At 45.1% G+C, this 27,950-nt stretch overlaps 1 protein-coding gene across 1 annotated transcript in view; it reads left to right on the top strand.

Moving 5' to 3' along the window:
• Nucleotides 1-27,950, top strand: part of auts2a (activator of transcription and developmental regulator AUTS2 a) — a gene marked incomplete at its 5' end in the record, with an annotated part of 337,317 nt that overhangs the window by 128,658 nt on the left and 180,709 nt on the right. Inside the window, 1 exon segment of the mRNA XM_080482610.1 lies at nt 17,646-17,747. Within this exon segment, the coding sequence (XP_080338736.1) occupies nt 17,646-17,747 (102 nt within the window).

Raw genomic sequence — 27,950 nt, 5'->3', positions numbered from 1 at the left:
CCCCCCCCCCCCTTTCATGAGTGGTGGTTTATGCAGACAGTTGTAAATGAGGAGTTATCAGGGAGGAAAGTTTGGATGGAAGAGAAGAGTTGAAAGTGTGCTTTTTAAATGCACTGGATGCTTGTTTGAACCTTGTTCTCCGGCTCACGTTGTGTTCTCCTGCGAGACTGCTGGAGAGTGAAAGCACTTCTCACACAAACCCCCAGCGCTTCCTGTTACTTTCAAGATTGCACCCGGCTTTGCATGTTTCCTTCTGCTTCACTGCTTTTTTTTTTTATTTTCTGAAAACACGCATTCTATAGTTGTGATTTGCATTCACTAAGCTTCTCCATAATTTATAACACAACTACCTTTCACACAGTTTGAAATCGCGACGTTTCGTCTTTAAGGTGCAGCTTTTTGTTTGTTGGGTCGAGTTTTGTTTGCTTAATTGTGCCTCGCTTGGAGAAATGAAGCCATTACGGCGCCGTGACGACGATGGGAACTCGCAGATTCTCCGACAGATTTCAGAAAACACATTTTTAGCTTCGCAGGTCACGTGACTGTTATCGTGGATCATTGGCTGGCGGTGAGTCAGACTGGAAGACAAATCAAATCCCACCAAATTTAACGGTGAAATACTAAAACTCACGTCCACACATTTCAGTTCAGGGGTCACATACAGCCTAATTTAATGAGCCGGACTGGTAAAATAGTGCCATAATAACCTTTAAATTTAAACTTCCTATTTTTTCTTTGTTGTGACGCAGAGTATACGTGATGAAAATATCTATATTTTCACACAACCAAACAATTACCACCAAATATTATTACAATCTCAACATAAAGCCAATGTTAATGATAATTTCTGCTGCAAAATACTGTAAGGTTACATTATTGATTTCCATGTAGCATCGACATCCAAGCCGCGCTGTGATGATGAATTAGTGACAACATGCTGAAGGCGGCAGAAAAACTCTAAAACACTAAAAAATACACTGAAGTTTGTCCAAAGAAAAACACTGATTTGCATCCTGCACTGGGAGATAATAAAACTTTCAACTTGTTCATGTGTTGCAGATATATAGTCGCATAAGAATTCACTGGTTTGAGGGGAAAGAATTGGATTTTGTTGGTTATGAAGCTATAAAGTTCAGTATCGATTGGTTTGTGCAACTTAACCAGTTAGTTCGACACTAGTTAGTATAAATGGTCATAGATGCAGGAAGTAGCGAGAAATCAGGATGTGTCAAACACATTTTAGTCCAATTTCATCCCAAGCGGGCGGCTCCGGTAAAACGGTGCCATTAAAACCTTTAAATGTAATTAAAACGTCTGTATTTTCACAAAGCCAAAAAGTTACTGCCAGAACTGACTGCGATTTCAACTTTAAAACGATTCTAGTTGGACTTTCTGGTGCAAAATACAGTAATTAAAAAAAAAAAAAAAAAACCTTCTCCTATCGCTGTTGCATTCTGGGTGATTTTAAAAACCCTCATTGAGGCTTTAGAGGCTGTTTAAAAAAAGGTATGTTTTCTTTGTACTTTCTACCATTTCCTTGGTGATTTGGCCAGATTGGAGCTCCTTACGGGCCGTTTTTGGCCCACGGGCCTTAGGTTTGACACCCCTGTTATAGATTCTATTCACCAATGGAAATTGGAAAAAGTGAATTTACTGCAATCGTTTTGGTTTTTTTTTATTACACAAGCCACTGTCTGCATTAAATGTTTATCCTGATGTTTCTCTGAAGAAGCTGCGTGTTTTGGGCGAATTATAAGTTACATCATTTACAACTTGGCCTGCGTTTCCTGCAAGTACTCTCAGGTTTATAAATCAGACACCCGTGGAGTTATAAAGTAAAAAACAACAAAAAACTGAGATAATATTTCTTGCGTACTGCTTGTTTGCTACTGCCTCCGTGCTGCATTCTTAACTCCTTCTCGGTCCCGTCAACTGGCACAACAAAGTCCTCTGAATCAGGTTATACCTGTTTGTATTGCTCATTAGCTGCGATCACGTGCGAGCCTCCTCGTCGGCCTGATTTGAAGCACGACAATTGACCGTGGCTCTGGAATCGGCGCGCTGCAGCCACCACTGTTCGTAATTCTGCACTGATGAGTCCGTGATCCGCCTCGCCGGGTTGTTTGCGCAGAGCTCCCGCCATCCACTGGCGATGTGGTTCAAAGCCGCGCGACACAAAAGCCGTCGCAGCGGAGAGCCCGCGCAAAATGCAAAGTCGAACTCCCACATTACTTCCTTCAGCATTTCTTTGATTAGACCTCGCTAGATTCCTCGTGCTGCTTGCATAAAATCATCTCGCGCTGGCCTATTTCAGATGATTACACCAGTTTTGTTCCAGTAAATGCCTGAAGTTTCCAGCGATCAACCTCAGGCTGAAGAGACAGTTTTCCCCCTGCAAACTCAGAAAGCCACAGGCAGACTGCCACTCCTGCAGAGCCTGTCTTTTAAATTGTGTTTTATTCAATTTTGTTGTGTGCTATTCATGAAAATTTCCACACTGAGGGTTAGGAAAATAATTTCCAGTGTTTCCTCAGGGGGGGAGAGAAAGCTGTATTGCTTCCTCTTCCCATTTTTTTTTTTTTTTTTTTTTTTAATGTGCAAACACAAAAGGGGGACAAACGGCTCAGTATCAGCCGTGATTTCCTGAATAGCCCAGTGGGAGCGCGTGGAAGTCGGGGTGCGTGCTGCAGATCGGCGTTGCCCTGAAACGGCCGCCATGCTGTGAGGGAGATGGCTTTTCTCTGAGACAGTCCGACTGTGAGCCACGGGTCTGCAAATGAAACAGGGGGAGGAGGGATGCTGCCTTTACTGATTCAGGGCCCCTGTTGCCTCTGCCGGGCATGTGTGCCGCTGTGGCGAGGCAGCGGTGGATAAACAGACAAAGAGCCGCAGATAATTCAGCCGAAAATACAGTGACGATATTTCCTGCTGCTTGTGAATTCATCAGGCCTCACGCTGCGCCACTTGTGATTTCTAAATATATGCGGCTCATCTGATGTAGATGTGTAAACTCTGTGTAGGGTTATGGATGGCTGTGCAGACAGATTGTTTGCTCTGGGTTCTCTGCGGTCCTGGTGGGAGGGATCTGTCAGCACCATCTTACGTTGTTTTCCACATGAACTTTATTGAGTTCCCAATTACGATGCTGGTCCTCTTGTCTCGCGCTCACCACCGCTGCTGAATTGACCTTGCTGTTTTTTGCGAGGCGCTGGTGTTGTGTATTCAGGCCGGCAGACAGCCAGGCAGACTGACTCCTTCTCTTAGGCCTTGCTCCGGCAAGACCCTGCTTAACAGGCACCGGGCTTACACACTTAATGCTTGGGAGGGGAGAGCGGGCTTAGCTCTTAGCTCTCATTGCAGCTGACATTGTATCAGGCAACCAGACAAGGCCAGGCTGCTGCAGCCTTATTAGCCCTGTCTGGATTGGCTTCCCCCTCAGTCTGACAGTAATGTTCAATGAGAAAGGTTGCTGTGGAATTTAATGGAAGGGGTAGAAATAAGCCGTGTACAGCGCGCCGGCTCCCGCTGGTGTTTTCCCAGCGCTCGGCTGCCTGAACAACAGAAGAAGGGGCACAGAGGAGACACTTGCAGTAGGTGGAGCTCTTGTGTTGGATTTTGATGCGGGAGCTCGATTCACCTGCTGGTGAAGGACACTCCAGCTGCCTGCGCTGTGCTCGTGCGCACACGGCCCTCTCAGACGGTGCCTATGCAAAACGCAAAGACGGCATATGACGAGAGATTTACAAGCCTTCTGTATACAGGCCCCCATCATATACAGCCGGTTTTCACGGCGGGGCTAATTGACAGCGTCTGATGGGTGGCGCAGCTCTGCCAACTGCTCTTGTTTACATTAGACCTTATTAGAAATCGTAATGGGAGCTTGTGTTTTCATCTGGTAATAGTTTGTGTGCGTACGCGGGGATAGATCTGCTTTATTTACAGCCCCGGACCCCCCCCCCCCCCCCCCACTTCCTCCTCCCTGCCCCCCCCCCCCCCTCTCTCTCTCTCTCTCTCTCTCTCCTCGCGCCACCGCAATCTACCGCAGGCCCTCCATCTCTCCGGCCTGTCAGCGTGCTTTTTCATTTGGCTTGTTGCTACAGGGGGCTCGACGCTGGCAGATTACAACTCGGCAGCCAGTCATTTTCGATTTATCAGAGCCCCCCCCTCCCCTCCCCTCCTCCCCTCCTCCCTTCCCTCCTCACCTCCTCCCTTTTTTCTCCCCCACCTCAGCTTGCCACACTCACTCCCCCTCACCAGTATCTGTCCAGACACACAGCGATCCCTCATCACCCTCTCCCCTCCTCCCATATCTTCCTCTCTCCATCACCGTCGAAAAATTTTGCTCACAAGCCCCAAGACAAAAAAATAAAATAAAATATGTTGTGGCGGTGGAAGCATTTAAGTTGGAGAGGCAGCTAGAGCTGTATTATTACTTAGGCCTCTGTCACTGGTGATGACCCGGGAGAGTGGAGAATATCGATCGCGTGTCACTCAAGGCATTCAGCAGATTGCATTGACAAAGCTTGTCGGGGCCTTTAATAGCGAGGTTAGCAGCCTTGGCTGGGACCCAGGAGAAAACTCTAACTGTGCCCTATTTCACGGTGGCTTTTAACCATTGGCGGGGTCCGGAGAGTGGATTGATAACAGTAAGGAAGTAATTTTACTCTCATAATAGCCTTCCTGTGGTTGACATTTGTGGCCCCGAGTCCCTGGTAAAAGTGCTTTTCCAAGTGGCGGCGAAAGAAGGGCCAGCATTGTTCGACCACTTTTTTTGTGACAGAAAATAGCATGACGTGGACAAAGATGTGCTACGACTAAACAAAGACTGGTAGAGGGAGGGGAAGAAGAAGAAAAAAAAAAAAACGAACCGAGAAAAAAAAATCAAAAGGAGTGTAGAAGTGTGATTTATGAGTTAAAGGAAGTCCATTACTCGCTAGAGGAAACCCAGACCAAAACACAAACAGAGTGAGGGCATGGCTTGCAAAGAGGGTCACGGAGTAATTCTTTTGCTCTGCCAAGATCGCTGATAGCTGCTGAAAACACAACTTGTCAGGAGGAAGGGGAAACGAAAAAAAGAGAAAAATGACAGGATTGCGATCTCACTGTAATTCCCAACATAAATAAGAGCACTAAAGCACCTCTCTTTAAGCCAAGTGATGTGGAACCCAGCTGAAATGTAACAGGTCCCCTGTGTGTTGTAATTTGCCTTACACACATGAGTGGAAGCTGTTTCTACAAGCAACAAAGTCATTGCTGGATGTTGTCAGGTCTTCCGGGGCAGGTAGCTACTCTCAGCGCCGTGTAGGCCTAAATCACAACGCTGGGATAGAGTCAACTTCTTACACTCCTTCTACAGTCACGCTGCAGCATTGCATAAAGAAAATCTGTTTATTTTTTGTATTTTATTTTTACGGTTGGCGGTACGAAAAGTTTAAAGGGAAAAAGACGACAGTGTTCCGTGGTGTGTAAAACCCTGGTTCATTGAAGTGCTACAAGTATGTGCCCTAGTTACTGCGAATGTTCAAGTCAAAACGACTTTAGTTTCCAAAGTTGTTCCAACTTTTAAGTGGAATTGCTGGAATAGTTTTCCTGCTGCAAACTAAACTAGACAATCAGACACTACTAGAAAAAGTATGTGGATGTAATGTAATTAAATTTGGTGTCTCGTAGTAACTGTAAGCATATCACTTATATATGACAAGCTTGAAAAAGTATTGTATGAATCAATGTTATTTAGGGCACATTTGTTTTTTTAATCTTTTCATATGTAAGCGACATGCTTACAAAATTACTGTCAGAATTATTGTGATTTAAGAGTGTGCCAGGAGTCTGGCCAATCATACACGTGGTTTGGGTTCGATACAAGGTGGAGTTACAATTTGTATTGGTTTTGTTTTCATTGCGTCACGTCATCCAGAATTCTTGTTTGGACGTTCATATGAGGTCCAGACCAGATGTCCATGCAATGTCCAGGAAAGACGTACAAAAAAAACGTTAATTCCCTGAAGACGTCATCTGGAAGTATAGAGACATGGTTTTAGGCAGCGAGCCGTCCAGCCGCCATTTGGACGGTAAAGTTCTGGAAAAGACAGCTGAAAAAATAGCGGCCATGTTGCTCAAAGCCTCTAAAACGTGTGTATGTGGCCATCACTATTTGTCACCATCTAAATTTACCGGAATTCATCTTTTTTGACCGAAACGGCTCGTGTACACAACCGCAACTGACTTCCGGTTTTATATTACGCCCAGTTACGAGCAACGTGATTGGTCAGTTGATACCATGTGGTCTATACCTTTTGAAAGGCTGACTCTGATTGGTTCGGAATTCTCTGACTCATTCTGGTGCGTTCAAATGCTGAAGCAGAGAGGAGGAATTTTCTTTCCAAGATGCTGAGGAATTATATCTTCAGAATCCACACAGGTGGTATTATTTTATATGGACCTATGATCGATCTAAGTTTTCACTTCAAGATGAAATGAGAAAAGGAAATATATTACCAATTTCTGCCTAAAACGGTGTATAGAGAAAACGTCTTAAAGATGTTATTTGGACCACCCTTTGGTTTTCCCCACAGCATGTCACATGTTTCTGTTCAGTAAAATCATCCATCCAGTTTTCTTTACTACTTTATCCAGTTCAGGGTCACAGGGTGACGAGTTGATCCCAGCTCAGACGGAGTCTTCTGTCCGTCTTCTGCGTTCATTACTTGTGTAATTTTGCTTTCAGGGAGCTGATGGATGTGTAGGAAACCCGAGTATTGCCACCAATTACCTTTCATGGTCAGCGTATCGCAGTGTAGCTCACGTGCGTTAGAAATGGCAATCTCTCCGAGGGAAGAGTGTACCAACATGTGAGTGGATGTAATATCTTTGTGGATGTAATATGTAATTGTGTGAACAGTTTATGAACGTCTTTACAAGTAAAGTTGAAACCAGTAGGACCAAATTTATCCCTCCAGACTAAATTTCATATACTGCGAGGGACACTGACAATTATTTTTGCTGTTTTGAACCAGTTTTACCGACGTTAAAATTAGAAATGTTGCTTCAAATGAAACCAAATACCTACACTGCCCTCTGCAGGATGTACTGCTTCACAACCACACCAACGTAAGGAATGCACAGGAGTATGGAAACACTTACGCTTAAGAATGTTTTAAAGGCTCGTAGCGATTTACACGTGTGAAGGAAGCATGTTGCTCCCTGGACAATCCATCACGGGACAAACAATAGTATGAGTTTGTTCCAGGTCAGAATAAAACACGGCGCTGGACACGGTTCCAGAGATGTTTCTGTTAGGAGGACACGATTACCACTATAGGGTACGTCTCTGTACCGGTTTGTCAAAGTGAAATTATAAGCCATGTTTGCTCTTGTTGCTTTTTCATTACATTCCTACAAGCATGTGGTCACATAGTGAAGCAGTTGTTTGTGTGGGGGCTTTAAAGAGCGTCCACATCAACTCCAACTTTAGTCTGAATTTTCTGCCTGATTTTCTTTTCTTTTTTTTTCTTTTTTTTGGCTTGAATCATTCAGAAGTTAATGTATCACTTATAAATCACTTATAGTCGACATCAGCAGGCATTTATCTTTCTGATTGTGTTTTCCAGCACTGATTTTCAAAGTACATGTGGACGTACCGCAAAATATACGGTCTGGCAGGCTCGGGGGTGTTGATTGGCAGATGGGGAGGAAATCCTCCAACACTCCTACCATCACTGAGCCTTGAGTCATAAGCTTGCTCACGTTCATGCCAGTGTTCTGCAGCAATGACTGTGTGCTTCAGTGCAATGGAAGAACGTATAACACATGCAGGAAAACGTTCAAAGCATGAAATTATAAAACTTGCGAAATGCCGACTACTCACTAATTTTGCATTTCCTTATAATGCCCAGCTTCAGGTAAACTTAACATATGGAAAGATTAAGAATAAAGACACTCTCATCTTATAAGGATTTTTATTTATTTACCATTTTCACAATACTTCCAGGTAGACAGGAGAAGACGAGCGACGTCAGCAGTTTGAAGATTCTTTGATTATTAATGAGAATGACAAAAGTGTGACAGACTAAATTATGTTTTGCCAAAATACGAAGAGGAGGCGGAAGCTCGTTCGTACACCAGCAACAGCAGCAGTGTTAGCTCGATGTCGCTAAATGGTTTAACTGCTCAGTGGATGAGGAGGATTTTTACTCCGACCCGGGCTACATGCTACATGCTAAAGAGTTCCAGCTATGCTACACGTGATTAAAACATGACCGACACACTCATTAACAGCAAGCTTGGTGTCTCCGTCTACAGTATCCATACGCAACTGGGCAGACTGCTGCCAAAATGGACTCCGGATTGATTTATCCTTGCGAAAGAAAATGAAGTATTGGCAACATTATTTGCCAGTTGTTTGTCTCAGCAGGTCGGGTGTCATAGAGCATTCCCCAAGTGTAAACGTATCTCGCACATGTGCTCCTTGCATGAAAACGATATTTCAGTAACGGCTCATAAACACTGAAACAACGCAGATTGCTTTCTGTGAGACCTCGAACCCGTCTACTTCCACATTGCGGTTGCATTCCAGCCGCACTTTTACGAGCAGCCAGATGAAAGGGAATCGGGTCAATGCAATTCCCCCTGTAATGTTTATGGACAGTATTCTGCCGTCATCGGGGCTTTATGCGTTCTGCTGCATCAGGAAAGAGCAGCATGATGCTGAACTGCAAGTGAGTTATGTCTCGTCCCTGAAATTCAGATGATTCCAATTACAATCATGTTGTTTGGCTGTATTTTTGTTGCCCTTGGCTTTTCGCAGTCTCCCATTACCAGTCTGTTGGAGCAGATGTTTACTGGCAGACTCCTCGTGAGTAAGGCAAACTCAGGCTGCTATTAATATGGCGGCACCGGAGCGCTGTCTTGTTTTATGACTTGATAACGACAGATGTGAATTTCGGGAAGGTGGCTAAATGAGGACGTTTACAGCAGGGATTAGTAATAACGCTGCCAGCTTCAGGCAGGCACCCTTGGTCAGCCAAATAGGAAATGTATATCCTGCCATCAGATTTTTACAGCTCTCTAATCCCCGAATAGCTGTGCAGATGGAGCCCAACGCAGGTAAGGTGAGACGCCATCATTCTTGTTGGTTTACACCAGCATGTTGAGCCGCAGCGCAGTGCTTGACGGGCACAGCTGCCTAGCCACTAAATGGTAATATCCGCCTGCTCACCAACGACCCCCTGACCTTCGCTTTAACTTCCATTGGGTTCTTCGACAGTGTAATTGGATGGAAATCACAGTTGATCACAGAGGTCTGTTGGTGCTCACTGATAAGGTGATTACCATAAGTGAATGAAGTCACATTTCCCTCAAATGAAATGATTAGAGTTTGGCTCACGCGGCCTTCAAATGGTAATCTGGCAGTTAGTGGGACGTGTGTCTGAATCGCCGTCACCTGCACTAATGTGCATAGAATCCAGTCGTCCCTCTTGTGTTGCTTCAGAGCTGATGAATTTCAGATTGCGTGTTTATTGAGTGATTTGAGTCTTTTAATTAATCTTGAATAGCACAGATATTTCCCAGATTTATTTACTGCATCACTTCCCAGCCAGTAGTCCCTCTACGCCTCGGGGTTCAGCATAATGACTTCCCTAGACGTTTGCTCTGGTACAGCACCTTTATAAATGTTTCTGCATATATGCTCTTGATATTTGTTATAGCCGCATATGTTATGTGACGTGTGCCTAGCTGCTATTCCTGTAACATGGGGGGGGGGAAACAGCCCACTTTCCCTAAACTAGAAGCATTTGTCTATCATATTACCACCACACATGAGCCTCACACAAGGCTTGACCCCGTGTTAAGTGTCTGCGCTAAATTTCATTGCCTCCATCTACTGGAAGGCCTGCCAATATACTGGCAGTGAATTCCTGGAGGAAAATAAATGGCAATAAAAAAGAGAAATGATAGCCCCTGCAAGCCGATAGGAGAGGGCTTTTTCTCCGTCGTCTTTTTTTTTTTTTTTTTCTTTCTTTCTTTCTTTCCATACCACTCTTTATTGAGGCTGCCCAGCTCACGGAGCTATGATTTGGCACACTGACTGTGACTTTCAGTTGGACGAGTGTCTAAAAGCCAATATTGAAGTAACGACACCGTCGCACATATTGAATAGCTGGGGAATCGTGTAATTAATTGCATGCAAATTTCTTTGATGAGTAGTTACATGGCGATGAGCACTCAACTGGGCCGGGAAGAAAAAAAAAAATCTAATGCTGTTCAGATTTTCATTGCATTTTGGGAGGAGTGACAATATTCTCCTGGTGTGCATTTCATGTGGCGTATGTGGGGAATGTTAGAGCTCGGGGAATTGGAGGTGCGTTAAGTGGGCGGGAAGGTTATTTTACTGCCACGCTGGGCTACTATAACAAGATGTTCAGATATGATCTGAGAGAGTACAGGTCTCCCACTGCTCTTATATCCTCCTCCTCCTATCACCACCAACACCACACTTTTTTTTCCCTCCACCTGCTCAGTTCATTATTAAATCTGGGAATTGTCCCCATAACTCAATCCACCAGACTACAGCATTATATGACCATTTGTGAGAGGGGTGATTGCGACGCGGGGCAGAGGATGGATGTTAAAAGCATATTGATTTGTCTGTAATGTCGTCATAGATCAGAGATTTATGGCAATATATAAATGCAGCCACAAGCTCTAGTAGCCTCCAGCCTGCGGTGAAGGAAATGGAGTCCTTAGTATGACTGATGAGATCAAGACAGTGCTTTCAACCATGTCCCCGCACCCCCTCCCATATGAGCCTCCATTTCCCAGTCGCACTCCTCCTCCTCCTCCTCCTCCTCCTCCTCCTCCTCCTCCTCCTCCTCCTCCCAGGATGCTCTCACCCGGCGGCTCCTGTGACTAGTCCTCGGTGGCTCCATATCTTTGTGTCGGCTTCACATTCCAGCACAGAGGCTAGAGGATCCTCCTCGGTTTTCTGAGATTGGTCGGAGTGGGTGCATTCTGCGTCACTGATCTGTCCCAGGCCGAAAAAATTATGTCCGACATGGTCGCCGGAGATCAGCGGCACGCGGCGGCGCCGTAGGATTGAGAGGAAATGGAGCTTCTCCATGGTTACACACCTGGATACCAACATAAACCACTCCGCCGCCTGACTGTCGCTGACATGTTCACCACAGGCAAACACTCGGATAAACGTGCCTCCTGCTTTTAATGTCATTTAGCCACAGCGACGCCACAGCACACGACATCAGTGCTTTAACGGGGATAAAAAAAATTTTAAAAGGTCATCGTCGCACTGTACGCGTCTGACCTCTTTGCAACGCAGGGAGCTAACAGTAAACAAATGCGGGGCAACGGAAGCCAAGCGCTGATGCTCAGTGACAGGCTGTGAGCGAGGGTGGCAGAAGGGGTTATGGGTGACGGGAGGACCGGGCGGGGCTCCTGTCTGTGGCGGTTACAGCAGCTGGGCCTCAGAGCCCGGCGCAGGGTCAGAGCCGGGCCACGCCGGTGGGGCTCGCCCACGCACGATGACATAGGGCCCCGATGTCACGGCCGTCTCACCAACCCTCAGCCCCGTGTTTTCACACAAACAGTCTCGTCGGATGAAGGCGGCTGTGAGTTAAACAGACCCGGCAGTTTCCAACTGTTGTCGTCGAACTGCCCAAGGTGGCGTTTTTGAGATGGGCTCACTGTGAGGCTGATGCGATGCAGGCGCCGGTCGGGATGTAATTGGGATGCTTAATGTGCTCTAACGTTCGGCAGCGATGCGTCCTGAGGCGATAGGAGAGCGCCGCGTACAGAACCAAGTCGACAGAAACTCTTGAAGTTGTTCATTTTAACTGCTCAGTCGTGAAGCTCTCCAGCACTTTAATGGCTCCACTATATAGACCTCTGAAGGTAGCATAAAGGAGATATTCAAAGTGTAGTCAGTGGAAACTGAGGGGATTTGACAGTGCTGCAGGAAATAGACAATTTATTGTCAGCACCAGAGCCGAGGTAGTGGATTATCTATAAAACTTTCATGGCTCTCCCTCAGTGGCGAGCAGCCATAAAACTTCCCAAATGAGGGACTTGTTAATTTACTTGTTAAAGCAAATTAAAAATTTATAAGCGCTTTTAGGTAAATGAGATCCTCTTTCATTGCTGCCCTAGTGGGATTCTCTCTGCCAGATCCTGAGAGGACAGGTTAGCTGTTGTGAAAGCCGCAGAAGAACAATAAAAGCCGTTAAATTGTTCCAGGTTTTATTACCGCCGAGCGCCGCAGCTGCTGCTGCGCGTAACTAAGGGAAACCAGGAGCTGATGGCTACAGAATCCCACCGAGGCCAGTAGAAAACTGAGCCCAGGTCTGTTTTGCTTTTTTTTTTCTTCTTTTTGTGCGTTGAGGAATGGGAGAACTGAAGGGGTGGGGTGGGGTGGGGTTTGGGTTGAATGTGGGGGTGGGGGGGAGGGGGCAGGTTGGTTGTGTATAGCTCTGTTTAAAAAGGCCTTTGTGGTTAGAAAATGTTAGTGGGCCTACTTTTGTGCTTGATTGCATTGAGTCTCTAGTGCAGCCCTTGAGAATAGGTCAATACACTTGTAAAATTCCACCATGGCCGCGGTGAGCACTTTTCAGTAAGTGAGAAAATAATTGACTCCACATGTTGGAGACAATGTTGTAATAGCTGCTTAAGCGTGTTTTTCAGGGGGAACGGCGTTTGAATTAGATATTTCATCATTTGCAGTGATATGTTGGAATGTATGTCTCGGCAGTACGGCCTCTATTACCCTCCGCCGCCGCTGCACTGAACAGACTACCTTCCTTATTGACTTTCTTACATGAGGCATCTGGAGTGTCAAAGCACCGTGGTCTTCCTCCTCCAGTAGACGTGTTATGTACAGTATGTGCGGCCGTGGCGTGTCCGTCATTGAACCGCACTTCCCACGTTTTCATGTGGCAGCCACGGTAACGCCGCCGCGAGGCTTCTTGCGTGGAGTTATTTATTTCAGATTAACAGGCCTATTGAAAAGTGACATCCTTCATGTACGCTCGGACTATCTGAAACTCCAAAGTGAGCGTGCAGGAGCGACTGTACCACCAGTCCTGCGAGACAAACGTGTCCCGTGTCTCGGCCAGTCAAGAAGTAGCAGTCTTCTGAGGCGCTATTGGAAATCTATACTATCGTAGAGCTTTGAAGAGGAAGACATGGACAGCTCCCATGCTCCTTTAGTATCTGTGAGATAAAGTGAACCATCTTCTACCATAGAATCTATTTGTATTGCAAAAGTGTTTTGTGAACGTCAATTCTCTATCAAAGTATTATGAGAAAATTGCCTCTCTGTTTCTTCAAGCAAGTCGGCTTTATTAATAGAAGTTGTAGTGATCGTGTCACATATTATCTACGTTGAAATTTGCGTAAGTTAGGTCTGCTTGTCACACACCTCAAATGGAGTTTGGGATTGTTTGGAACATGAACACAGCACGAGGCGAGGACATCTGACCAAACAGTTTGAACTCCCAGATACAATTCACAAGTTCATCATGAGCTCCACTTCTGTCAGAGTACCTAAATTCTTCTACAAATTCACCCAAGTAATGCAAAACTTAATTATTAGTATTAAACAAATTGTGATTCAGAGTTTGGACCCTGAAATTATGACATGTTCTATAATACAAAAGTAATGCCTGCCTTGATTTTATATAAAACATTATGAATTCTGTTTCTAGATACTAGTTTTTTATAATTTGACCCATTTTTTTTTTTATAGTTTTGAAAGGGAAAGAGAAAGTCCTGGTGCCTTAAGGAGCTTTGATTCTTTCACAATAAATGTTCAAACAAGGAACAATCCACTTTTATAAGAAAATAAAGATATGTCAAAAGAGAGAGTAAATATTATGAATAAATATCCTCATATGGTAACACTAAAATCTTCTTTTTCAGTCCAAGAGTTCATAAATATCCAAAAAAAAAAATTAGGAGTTATTAGAGTTTTAATGAATGATCTTAAAAGTCAATTTTTTTTCTTCATAGATTATTACAAGTGTTTCAGACCAAGTCCAGTATATTTACTTCCGATCACGTGGTTGCAGGTTTGATTCCCTCACCCTGTCCAGGTGTCCCTCACTGGAACAGAGTCTGGAACTCGCTATGGAGGCTGATCGCTTCACATGGCGACCGCCTGTATGAATGGGTGAATATGATTCGACGAGCCATATTAATATAAATACATCTCTATTTACCAAGAAGCAGATGACTATTTGGATGGAGCATGAAGCGTAACACTCTGCTAACAAAGGAAAATGACGGATGCAGATGATGTAAGACTTTATTGAAGGGTCTGTCACTTCGATAGAAGCCCGTACCGACTTTATTCTGTTAAAGGGTTTGTTCAATCACTCGTGTGATATTCAGATAAACTGCCGCAGTAGGCGTTTGAATAGGTTTTTCTGTAACTTAAGTGCCATCGTTATTAGAGTTGTTTGTTGTTGTTTGTTTTTTTTAAAGAGTAATCTCTAACAAACGTGAAGAGATTCCTCCCACTCGAGGGGCTAAAGCACGCTGCGATTCCGCCGCTCTTTTCCAAAGCATCACACTGACTGCTGATTGAAAACAGTTGCCGATTCTCTACTTCAGTAAATTCAGACTGGTAAGAGAAAGGAGAAAAAAATAATAATAATACGTCATCCCCTCTAACACAGAGCAGATTGTAGCAAAAGAAGACCTCACTGTGTGGAAATTAATGGCAGATGCACTTACTAGTAGTTTAAATGTTTCATTAGATGCCGACGTCTTGCTGGGTATTTAATTGTTGTGAAATTAGCCTCTGGAATATTAAAACCAGCTGCTTATTATCTCCTCCTGCAGGGCTAGTTCCTACCCAGGCTGAGCAGATACTGTACGGTCGTTAAATAAATCCTTCCATATGCTTCAACCTGGGTCTTAATTAATGTCTTTATGTTATTGCTGCTTTACAGCTCACCAGTCCGGGCGAATCGGCTCGAACCGCTTTGGATCTCTGCTGAACGCGCCGGTGTCTATTACAGGAGCGACGTTTAAAAGCCTGTAAAACATATAGGAAACGACTTTCACGTCCGTAACAAGTGGGAGGAGCCGAACCAGGTCACAGAGACGGCCCGCCTCACCCGCCCACACACACACACACACACACACACACACACACGCACACACACACACACACACACACACACACACACACATTCAGATTCATCGTCAGACAGCAGGTCATTAAATTTCAGCTTCATTGTCTGATGGCGCTGACCACCACCATTTGCTTAAGACATCCATTAATCACTTCATAAAAAAAAATAAATCCATCATCTGAACCTCCGAATCGAGAGCGTGCATGACGAAGGGGGTGAGAGGAGGGGAAAAAAAAGAAAAAAACACAATTCTCTGAAGTAATTTAAGGGAGCTCAGGGGGAAATTAAAGGGAACAAGCTGAGGGATACGTTTTCAAATAGCTGTGTAATCAGGTCCCGAGCTATGTAATAGCCCTGAAAGATGAGCCGCTCTTTATTGGAATGTCTTTATTAGACGTGTTCTTCAGACATTACACACACTTAAATCTGTGCAAGATTTCTGATTTCATGGAGCACTTTGCCCACTGATAAACCAGACTACAGATGGTATGATTACGTGGTTTTCTGTGCTGCGGAGTCAGTTTGATACCACATTGATTAATAAAAGACAAATCTCTATATCTCTTCCACACTTGCCTGATTATACCCTTTGTAAGCCCACCGTATATGAGCTTGGCTTCAGACGGGGAACATTTGATGGAGAAATGGAGAACAGCTTTCAGCTAGTCCTGCCTGTGTGTGTGTGTGTGTGTGTGTGTGTGTGTGTGTGTGTGTGTGTGTGTGTGTGTGTGTGTGTGTGTGTGTGTGTGTGTGTGTGTGTGTGTGTGTGTGTGTGTGTGTGTGTGTGTGTGTGTGTGTGTGTGTGTGTGTGTGTGTTCACATTCATAAATGCATGAATGTGCTGGCATGTGCTGCCCAGCATTGTCAGTAGGGACAATGGCTGGATAATAAATATTATAGGTCAACTTGTTTTGATGAAGGAACTCGCAGACCGGGGCGGCAGGCAGCATCTGTAACCTTTTTTTTTTTTTTTTTTTTTTTTTTTTCACAAGCCAGGATGGATGAGATATTATCCCCCCCCACTCCCCCCCCCCCCCCCCCCCCCACTTTTTTTTTTTCTCTAAAATTATGTAAAATCCCTTTAGACAAAGTGGCATTTAAAAAAGAAAAAGAGAGAAAATGTGCCCTGGTTTTTGTGGGAATAAAATGTGTTGGAGGTAATTAGTGCTATCACAGCGCGGGGCGCTGCTTTTTTGTGTGTGCCCGTGCACGGGGGCCACTTGTCTCAACACTGTCTGGCCTGCATAGACAAACACCTACACACACACATGTGCACACTCAGACACACACTCGCACAGTCGAGCAGGCCCACCAGGCATTCCCAGTGCTGAGACTCTCTTATCACGTTCAGCACTCTGGTGCCTTCCACCCGTCATGCAATTCTCCCAAGGAATGGGATTCCTTTCACACCGCTAATGGCTACAGAAAAGGGAACATTTTCATTTTAATTATCTGCTCAACTCAAGGGTTCTTTCGGTATTCCCCCACCTTGTGCCCTTTTCATCACACTAAATGATGGCCGCCACCTGAAAGGAGAACACTGACGGAGAGACTGTAGCTGTATCCCCTGCATGTCCCCGTCCGCCTGGGCCGGGGAGGGAGGGGGAGGGTGGAGATGGTGGAGCATGCCGTCCTCTGGTCCAAGTCGCGTGTGTGTGTGTGTGTGTGTGTGTGTGTGTGTGTGTGTGTGTGTGTGTGTGTGTGTGTGTGTGTGTGTGTGTGTGTGTGTGTGTGTGTGTGTGTGTGTGTGTGTGTGTGTGTGTGTGTGTGTGTGTGTGTGTGTGTGTGTGTGTGTGTGTGCAGCGCCACTTTCTGCCTTCCTATTAGGTGGCAGAGCAGCCATTTAATACTCGGTCCCATAAAGGCGGCTTTTTATGTGCTTTGAAATGAAACCTGCGGCATTTGTCTGGTCCTGCAGAAGCAGCTCGGACATCAATCGCACACTTGGACAGGGAGTGTAGACACCGCCTCCTTTCCACTCAGTTTTGCACTCCCAAGAGTCTTTTATTGTTCTCCAGAATTTGAAGGGCCTCAGATGCTCACGAATTGGCACGTTACCCCCCCCCCCCCCCCCCCCCCCCCCCCTATTCTCGTCGATTTGCTGCATCTCGAACAGAGCGTCGAGAGGATGACACTTGCTGAGCCCCTGCTGCCTCAGCATGTGGTGTCTGCTTGGAAAGGATAGTGGCTCCATTTGAAGGTTCTGGAGGGGTCTTTGTCCCCGTTCTCGATTTGGTAGGCTGAGAGGAGCTTCACACTGCGAGATCAGATGGCGTCCATCATTGGCAAGCCGACTGATGGCCACTGAATAGGCTCAGAAACATGACAGATTTACAGAGACGGCGCCGCAGCGCCTGCCAGTTTTCACATATTCATGAACCGATTTTGGTGGGACCCCCCCCCCCCCCCCCCGGCGCTCTCCATGCGGGTCTCCGAACTGCAGTGTGAACAGTTTTGCTTCATGTCATTAACCCTTGGTCTCTTTGTGTGCTGTAGCTGAAACCGGGGCAGAACAACTGCAAGGACAGCGACAGCGAGAGTGTCAGCGGCAAGTCCAAGCCCTCCATCAGGAGCAGCTCCAGAGACAGACTGACAGATGTGAGTACATCGGCAAACACCGCTCGACAGCATCCAAAAGTACTGGTGTACGGTTCTGTCAGGGTCTGATTCAGCATTCGTTTGAAAGGTTTCAACCTGAGAGCATTCAGCACATGGCAAATACTTTAGTCACCTACTTGATGAATGACGACGAGAGTCGAACTCAAGAGAGGCGGGATTGGCCTGTCACAAGACCTGATGGACTGAAGGCACATTTATGCTCTGTGAACACAGAAAAACACACACATGGCCTTCTAATTGTGTGAACGCCACCAGCTTTATGAATGAGCATTTTGGCAATTTATCCACCAGAGGGCGCTGCACTAATACTGGCCATTCATAAAGACCCCGTTTACGCAACAATGATTCTAGTGAAAACACATTTCATACTTTGAAATTAATGTCCGTTTACACATAAACAGAAATGCTAAAATAGATTTTAACATGAGGCCACTAGTGGGCGCCGTTTGTGTTTCTAATAAAACCACACAGAGCAATAGGCGAGTGGGAGTACACGGACATTCGTATGGACTCTAAGCCACCATTGTTTTTATTGTCTGTCTACTTGTGCGTATTCAGAAGAACTATTTATTATGGCCGTGGTGCGCAGTCTCAGACAGAGCCCGAGCATTTTTGAAAAGTTTCATCTTTGGCGCTGTCTTCAAAAAGTTGCGCTTATAGTCCGTGGTTCCGAGCTCTGTTGACATGTAAACGGACCCCGAAAACCCAATGAAACTTTTGCATTTTCACATGAAAATGTTGTGTAAACAAGGCCTAAGTAGAATAGAAGTATTTTTTTTCGAGAGAAAATTCAACAACATCTGCGATAGCAGCACTTAGAGCTAATGTTTATTTGGAGAGAGCCCACCGGCAGTGGCGCGCTTACACGTTGGAACACACTCAACACTGCCACCACGACTACAGGTGGTACTGCAACATTTGTTCCATATCTGTCGGCCTGTATATCGATCTAACTTAGAGCATAAATATGTTCATAAGTCCATAAGTAAATACATCACACAATACTAAAACCTTGTAAAAAAATTGCTTGGTATATTGTCCTGTTATTAAATGTTAACATTTTCAAAAGGTACTTGCACCCAAAGGTGATATGTAAAGACATGAAAAGAAGGTCCTACATATTCTTATTCTTATCTTCAAAATTCATTATTTTTAAAACATTCTCAATGAAATCTATTAAAATCCAAGTGATTTTAATGAAAGGTGAGTTACATACAGTTCACATGCTCAGGTCAGACAAGCCCTTTCATCTTCACATATACTTCACTGAAGACCTCAACCCTTCTTCATTGTATATCTATGAAGTCAGACCCTACATTTATAGTTTATTCAGTATTTTCACCAGTTCCGAACAATTGTGCAGAATCAGCTCTGCTTTAAGGGTTCAGAAATGGCTGTATGAGTGCTGCTTCAGGTGCGTGCGTGCGTGCGTGCGTGTCACACACAGAAGGTGAGTTAATAATTTGACATCATCGATTTTCTCTGCATTTACTTCTTCAACTGTTGGCTTTGTGCCTCAACAGGAACATTTTGTGGTGAATCTTAAACGTCTTAAGTGCTCTCCTCAAAGTACTTCAGGTGAAGAGCACTATTTGCATCTTGTAAAGAAATACACACACACACACACACACTCCCGGGGGGGTACCAAAAAAAGTCTGCTGAAGGCAAGTATTAACAGACAAAAGAGGGAGTGACCGTGTCCCTTCACCCGGTGACATATTCCGAGAAGTAAAGCGAGCGGTGTCTGGAGATCTCGCCCACAAACACACACACACACACACACACACACACACACACACACACACACACACACACACACACACACACACACACACACACACACACACACACACACACACACACACACACACACACACACACACACACACACACCTCGCCGCCACACACACACACACACACTCCTGCTCTTTGATTCGTGTGGAGAATCTACAGCGGAGCGATCAGATATCTGGCCATAATTAAAGCTGTCATTTGGGAGGCGAGCAAGTCTTTGAGAAAGACACGGCCCAACAACTGAAGCAAAACGGATTCTGCGTGTAGCTTTACAATGCTTGACTGGGCATGAAATGAAATAAGTAATTTGATGTTGACAACAGAAATTGAAATGATACTTTGTGATTCCTGTCAGATTGCACTGTGACGTGGACGCGGCTGACACATTCTGCTGCAGCAATGAAAGGTTTTCAAAGACAGCGGCTTCGATTCGGTTATCATTACATAATGGATAACGCACAGCGTGTTTTGTTTATATCTGAATGAAAATGTAGGCCTACGTTGCCCTTTTTGATCTCTACGAAGCGTCACAGAATTATTCATGTCAGTGCTTCGTGTTGGAAATCTTCACCGACACAAAGAGCTTTGAAGCTGCCTACTGGATTTGGATAAAAAGGCTGCTTCAGATTTACATTTGCATGCCGTGTAAATGTAAAATAACCAGCAAGGATTCAATAATATCCAACACGTCGCTAATCTAAGGCCCCATTTACGTGTTCAAGTGAACACACAAATTTTGGAGCATTTTGGGTATCCTGATTACACGACAACAGTGCCACTGAAAATGCAACTTTTTGAAAATGGTGGCCTCCAGAGTGTCAGATTCTTCTTGGAACAATTTTTTCACCTTCTTCCCCCACATTTGACTGGTTTTCGGAAAGCATCTATCGTCCTCTTCCTATAACCACTTCCACTTGAGTTGGCATTTCAGCCACTCAGGAGGAGGAGGAGGAGGAGGAGGAGGAGGAGGAGGAGGTGGAGCAGGAGGAGGAGGAGCGGCCCAGGCTCCTCGTGCTTCATCTGGTCAAGACACCCCACAGGAGACGGCGTGTGTCTTAAGAAGAGCTGCCGAAAGCTGGGTTAGCGTGAAGACAGACTTTTAGACCCTCGTGTCACTTTAGACGGTGGCTCTGTGCGAGGCGAGGCTCCGGGTCCAGTCCCTACAGGTTTGTGAACAAGTCCCCTCCAGCCATGCTGCAAAAACCCACTTCACACATCACAAGAGGTGCAAGCCGGTACTCTAGTAGCAGTGATGTCCTCAGAAATACTGAGAAAATACCAAAAAGGAATAGCTCTCTTTATAATCTTGTGTATTTTTCTTTACTGCTGCATGTTGCAGAGGGTTTTAGATAGCAAGCGTTGTTGTGTGCAAGCAGCATTTCATGCTCTTGTTCTGTTCAAATGATTTTAGTTGCGACACTGCACAGCGGAGCTGGACTGCTCTTGTGGCTCAGCTGCTCAGAGATGCCCCCTTACAGTATGAAAACACAAAACAAAGAAAGCATCTAAGTCACTCGTTAGTATCGGGGAGCAGTGTGAGACAGGAGCTCGCTTTGAACCCAAACTGTTCATTAGAGCAACTATCCGCTAATGGTATTTGCCGCAGCGCTCCCTTCCCCTTGTGGAGGGACCGCGCTCCGATGAAGCAGATGAACTGAGTTTGCCGACCTGGCACTGACTGGCAGGGAGATGGAGGCCAGCGGAGGTCAGGCCTGGCAGCCTCCTCTCCCCTGCTCGCCTTCCCTCCTCACTCCGTCCTGCCAGCTCATTAAGGCCTACAAATGGCACATCAGCTCGGCTGTGTTTGCCTCAACCCCAAACCCCAGCTAAATTGGCAGGCTTAGCTGCATTTGCTCTGAAGCTCAGGGTTCCCTTTTGGGTTTGTTTGAAGCCGGCATGGCAGCCCCCCCCCCCCCCCCCCCACACACACACACACACACCCACACACACACCCACACACACACACCCCCACATCCCCTACCGCACCGCACCCCTTCAGTCTGGGTGGCAGGCATTCAGGCAGGCTGCAATCCTGAGCAAAGGGAGTCTACTGGATCAGGGAGGGCAGGGAGCTCGGGATGAATCACTCCCGTTTAGTCTCTGCGGCAAGGGGTGAAATGCCATCATTACCCGGCTGCCTATCAAATAAATTGGCAATTACGGGCCTGGGATTGCGAGTAAACAGCATGTTACTCCTTTTTTTCCACCCAAGGCACTTGATGAGAGGCGGGTGCTGTAGAGAGACGCTCCACAGTACTGGGTCAGAGCCCGCCAGTCAACGTTAGCCAAGCTGTAATGAATGCATTTCTATATATCAGGAAGCGACTGTAGCTGTTTTCCTGAGTAAATTCTAGCTGTCAAATTGAGGCAGTGTGCTTTAATTCCTCTGAACAGCACCTTTATTCGGTCAATGTAACGTAGGATAATGATCTGTGTGTTGACCTGGCGACGGGTTGTAGCACTATTATTGAGACAGGCACTTTATTGGTGTTTGTCCAGACGATTTTTCAAGCTGGTTTTTCCGACTGCAAAGAAAATGTGAAAATTGCGGGTTTCTGAAATCCACACTCATACGTCCTGGCTCCTTTCAGACAAGAAGGTTTTTTTTTTCTGCGGCGAGGTCTTTGAAAGTTGTTTTGTAATGAAACATCTGGAAGTGATATTGTTAAAAGTCAAGCACATAGTCTTTCCGTGCTTTTGAAGCGGTTTCAGCCCAAACATAGCTGAAGTCTCTCTTACGGCTAGTAAAACTGAACTCCGTTATTACTGGCTTTCCGATGAAAACACTACGGCCTGTTCAGAGACATGTGTGCATGTGGTGAAACCATTTCAAATACTCAAATTACAGCTTTTGAAAGCTGATTAATGTCATAAAGTATACTTGTTGTTGTAAAGATCACTGTTATGATTGAATTTGCGGGAGCTCAGTTGGGCTGCACATAATGTTTTGTTCTTGACCTTGGAAGAGTCTTTTTTTTTTTTTTTTTTTTTTAACTGAGCTTTTAGTGTAAACCGTGAACCGCTTATGTAACATGACCAGAGCTGGTCGGCATTACACTACGTCCATCCCACCTCCTCAGTACATTCTCCAATTATTTCCTGACACTGCGATGTAAATGAGGTCACAGTCCCCCTACATGTCCAGATACGCTGGCCAATTTGCTCCGACACAGAACTTGTAATTGCTTGCATCAATTATCCGTCTCTTTCTCTCGCTGCCTCTCAATAATTTGAAATGTTTCTTATTAGAGACAAGCATTTAGATATGGGAGTCGGAATGTTGTACCTATAATTAGCTCATTATCATGGGATCGTACTCTCTGCTGAGGCGCCGGTGTTGCACGGTGACGCTGTGAAATGAGCAGCACATGTAGTGCGAGGATTACTAGACAGTCTTTTTGACTGTTATGTGGCTTTTCTCCAATGGCAGATTGGAAAAATCAAGATTTTAAAAATAAAAAGAAGAAGAAGAAGAAGAAAGTATGTTCAGCAGGTTCACAGTGTCTTAATACCAACTGGTTTCTGCTTGGGGAAAAAAGGATGTGTTTGCAAACAATTACAGAATACACTTCAAATATGTGGGCAAAGGAAAAACATTTCAAGAAGTTGGGTTGCGTGTAGTTCAACACTTTAAAACATGGTTTGGTCTGTTTCTGCTCGAAGGCTTCCACCTATGAAAAGCTGAGCGAGAACCCCTGAGAGACATCCTGACTCACACCCAGCAGAAAAAGTGAATTTTAACACTTAATTCCTCAGATCGTTACTCCCTGTGATCTGAAATCATTTTAAAGCAAAAGGTTTCAGCAGCGTGAGTCACTGCGACGTTCGCGCCATCTGGGTTCCCCATTAATTCTTCAGGAACACCTGGAGCAGATTGTACAGGTTTGTTCACCAGCTTCCAAACTATCTCCCGGGTCCTGTGAGCTACAGAAGAGCTCATGTCTACAATCGGAGCATTTTTCTCCTCCGTTCATTATGTAAAATGACTGCGCAGCTCGCGAGCGAGCCGGGAGATCCAGCGACAAGATCATTTGACTTGCCTACCCTGCCCGTCTGATTCGGCCTTCTCCCACGAAGTGTCCAGACATGCTCGTTTCTGCCTCTGGCACTCCAAATCAATGTCCCCTCTTGTCTTCTCTCCCACTTCCTTTATTGTTCTTTCTCCATTTTCTCGCTCACTGCCTGCAGTGGACTTGTCAAGGACCGGAGTATGACACTTTGTGACACGGCAGTCGGGCAAAATTATGCTGCACCTCCATCGCCCTGCCAGAACCCAACAGCCGGATGTCCGTCAGGGACCTTTGAGAGGTCCAGCTGGACGGCTTGTCTCGGCGAGTGCTGGGGGGCACACCCGCTTCTCTGCCCACATTCACAAGAATTTAAGTCAGGCTCATCTATAGCTACTCTCCAAAACTATACTTAGAATGTGAGAAGCAGAGTGTGATGGTGTGTACAGAGCTCTGAGGATCCCTCAGGTTGAAAACAAATGGCAGGAGTTCATCTCACAATTTGTTTCTCGAACAGAAAAACAAACAAAAAGAAAATCAAAATACAGAGGAATCAGACTAGTTTTGTGACCTTTACTATAGTTTCCATAAATCCAGCGAAATCAGGCTCTTAAATTGTGGAAAGCGATACAGAGGAGTGTTGGTGTGATGAAAATTGTTGGCTGATCCTGACTGAATGCAGTCCTTCACTGCTGTGGATGATAAATCTATTCTCATGGAAGATTAATGGACTGGTGAAGTGGTGTTGAATGTCATTGTTGAAGGTTGAAAGTATTGAGCGCCTGAATCCTATCCATATGTTTTCAGGAATGACATAAATAGGCTCAGCCGGAATCCATTTTGACTTATCAAGCATAAACCAGTGCCAGAGCCATGCGATACTTGCCAAGTATTCAAGCTCCGAGGCTTCCAATAACAAATCCTATTCCACATAATTTCCACTGAAATTGGCTATGACTATGTGCTGCCACCCTGTTTTTGCTTTTGCGGTGCATCCCACTCTTGGCTACATATTACTTCCGCATTCCCTGTAACCCGACCCTGTAGCCCCAATTTTTGATGTCACACCGAGCTGTAGTGAGGGAGTCTCTCCGCTCTTTGTTCCAGCCTTTTCAGCGTGGAGCCTGTTCCGGTGGGGTAAGTTGAATAAGTGGAGCCCAGAGGAATCTCTACAAAGGTCTCACTCTGATTGGATGCATGCAGAGCCCAAGGAGAGAGCGCCGGTTGCCATAGCAATGAGAGCAATGTGGGAACTGGCTGCATGAAGAAGGAGAAAAGGGGAAGTGCTGCTTTCTTTTGTGACGGGAGGTCTACATCGACTGACGTTGTGGCTTTTCGAATGCATACTGGCCGACACGCATGTAAACACAAATAAGCAAAGGCACACAAACAGTTGCACATGCACCTTTTTACCCCCTCCCAAGGAGCAGCCGAGCGAGAGTGCATCCTTAAATCACAATGGCGTGGTAGGGGTGTGCTCTCGCACAGGCTGGGAAACGGAGAAAACACAATCCAGAGTCAGTGACCGCCTTTACCCGAGGAACATGACGACTGACCATTCGCTGCTGCCTCACTGAGCTACACATGCTATCAGCAAAGAAATAATGGGGGGGGGGGGGGGTAAAAGAAGCGTGTATGTGCTTCTTTCATGATTTTTAAGCAAGTTGGTAAATTCTTACCCGCGACAGTCAGGCCACAAGACTTTACATGGGCTGATGCAAGCCTCTCCTAGGACTGTGTGTTTGTGTGTGTTTTATATAGTCCAGTCCCTGGTGTTGGTATGTCTGTATCAGAGTTTAGCTGCGGGGTATAGGAGATGTGTGGGAGGGTTGGATTTTTTTTGTGTATATGTTGAGTAAAGTTGAGTTCGTCTGAGGAGCAGAGGGTGCGGAGTGCGCTGTATGTTGGGAGGATGGTTGGTTCATGAACCTGCTGCTGTCCATCATTTCCATGGGCTGAATCCAATCGTGTCTATCGGCTGTCGTCGGAGGATCGCCGGCTGCTCAAACATCTGCACAAACATCCATTTTTACAGAGACTGAGTTTGGTGGGTATGAATTATATTGTGGCCAGTTTAGGTCAATTCTGTTTTCTGAAAAACAATATATAATTCTACATGATTAACTGTAGGTTAACTGGCTGTGTTGGTACAGTGGTCGTCTCTCAGTCATATTAGAGTGTCCTTGAGCAAGGCACTGAACCCCAAACAGCCTCCATTGGTAAATAGAGCATCTTATATGGCAGCCATCGGGCAGTGGTGGCGTAGAGGCTAGAGAAGCGGACTCGGGATTAGAAGTTTGCAGGTTTGAATTCCATAGCAGACAGTTCATCTGAGCAAGACCTTTGACCCCCATCAGCTCCCCGGAGCACCTTCATGTATGCACACTGTGTATATCAAACCTCTAGAAGGAAGATATCTGTGCACAGTCAATAAATGCTGCAAATTCAAAAGCATTTAATATTGATGATCCAAACACCAGGCCCCAGAAAATACTCCCTCCTATCAAAGTGCCATCATTGTCTTTACTGGAAGATCTTTTGAGTTCACGTTCCACAAGAAAACAATGTTTTTTGGTTCAAATATCATCAGATTTTGCAATTTTCCCGGTTTTCACTCTATATTATAAAGATTATCAACACTGTATTCTTCTTTTTTTGCGCACAATACCAAAGTTAGTTTCAAACTTCTTTTATCCGCAGTGGAGAATGTGTCATTTTGAAACTGGCGTCCATAATTGAAGCCTCAAATTGCTGCTTTGCACTATTGTGTTGTGCAGAAGGAAAATGGGAAGTTACAGAAAAATACTGAGTGTTTTGATGAGCATGGAAAAAAAAAAAAAGCAAGTGGATTGTGTTTCTAAGTATTACACACAGGACAAATGGCTTGTGTGGTACAATGTGAGAACATTTTGCTGTTATAATGTGCTTACAGTCCATGCAGTACTTTACAGTGCACTGGGTGAGTTCTCTTCCCTTGTGCCGGAGACGAGCATGTTGCCTTATTTAAGTTCCTGTGCGAGTGACAGGATTACTGTCAGGCATCGGATGTCACACCATTTCTATTTCACAAGCCGGAGCAATTTCTGTTAAACCACAAAACAACAGTGCCAACAATAAATAAATAAATAAATAGATAGACGCTGTAGATAGATGGACAGACAGACGAGCAGATATACCAAGAAAGGCTGAGAGATAGCGCCTCTGGAATTACAGTTGGAGAAAATTATTCCAGAGACATTATTTCCCTCAAGTCATGGGCTTAAGTCAAATTTGGAAAAGAAATGAAATTGCCAGCAGTGAAAAACCAGACTAGGTAGGAGTTCATGAGTAGAGAAATAACATTTTCATTTGTTTCTGCCCCAGTGGGAGATGAGCAGCCTTTCAGTAAATAGAGACAGCTATGAGAAATGATTTTTTTGGTCGGTGGGATATTGTTTTAACGTGCACTTATCCATCTGCAATCTAGATGTCAGGGCCCAGGAATCCACAGGATGGCCATTCTACTGTTGTCTTTATGACACGCGAGTGTTGGCCTCGCCTCGCCTCCAAATGTCCCTGTTAGTGTCCCATTTCCACAGGAGATTCAGTCCTATATGTAGTCTTTTTTTTTTTTTTTTAAACCTCCTTTGTTAAGAGCTACCAGCTGATGCTTCTCCTTGGAATCCAGGCTTTTTATATTGAGCTTTGCTGTGAATTGAAATGAAAAATCCAATCCCGGCTCCTGAGATTGCCATCTCCCTGCGCCCAACCGAGAGGCTGTGAATAAAGGAACATTCTGCACTATTATTTGTTTCACTGCAGTATTAAGAAATCACGTATGGTGCATTTTAGTGGAGATTGACAAAAGGTCTGTTTCAGATTTCTCTTTGTTCCTGTCTGGTTTTGCTGTTCGGTTCACTTTTTCTTTTTTCTTTTTTAAACACTTTTCTGCAGCTTTACTAACATTTTATTAGTCTGCATCCTTAGTTTCATGTCTTGGTTCAAAGAAATGTGCCGATGCTCTTGGCCAAACGTCCACGCAGTCTTAAGTGTTTTCTTCTTTCAAAGTGATGAGCGGGGGATTATTAGGGGATTACTTAAATTTTCATAAACTCCCACTGTCGACATCTGTTAAATGTCTGATCAATGAACGTCTTTCTGCGTGCTTTCACTCTCAATCCAAGTTATTTCTGCAGTGCGTTACAATAGCTGATTAATTTGCCGGAGCAAAGCTTTGATCTAAAGCTGTCAGCGGTGATGTACTCCCAGGTGATTACGTCTACTTCCTGTCATCCGCTATCAGCCGACGTATAACGCACTTGTCACATGGCCCATTCTGATTATGGTTGATATTGACACTGGAATTGAATAAATGTACACAATAAGAAGATTAGTGTTTCCC

The sequence above is a fragment of the Lipophrys pholis genome, assembly GCF_963383615.2.
Source record: "Lipophrys pholis genome assembly, chromosome: 16".
Classification (NCBI taxonomy): Eukaryota; Metazoa; Chordata; class Actinopteri; order Blenniiformes; family Blenniidae; genus Lipophrys; species Lipophrys pholis.
The sequence above is the reverse complement of the archived record's forward strand: the minus strand, read 5'-3'. Positions and strand labels throughout refer to the sequence as shown.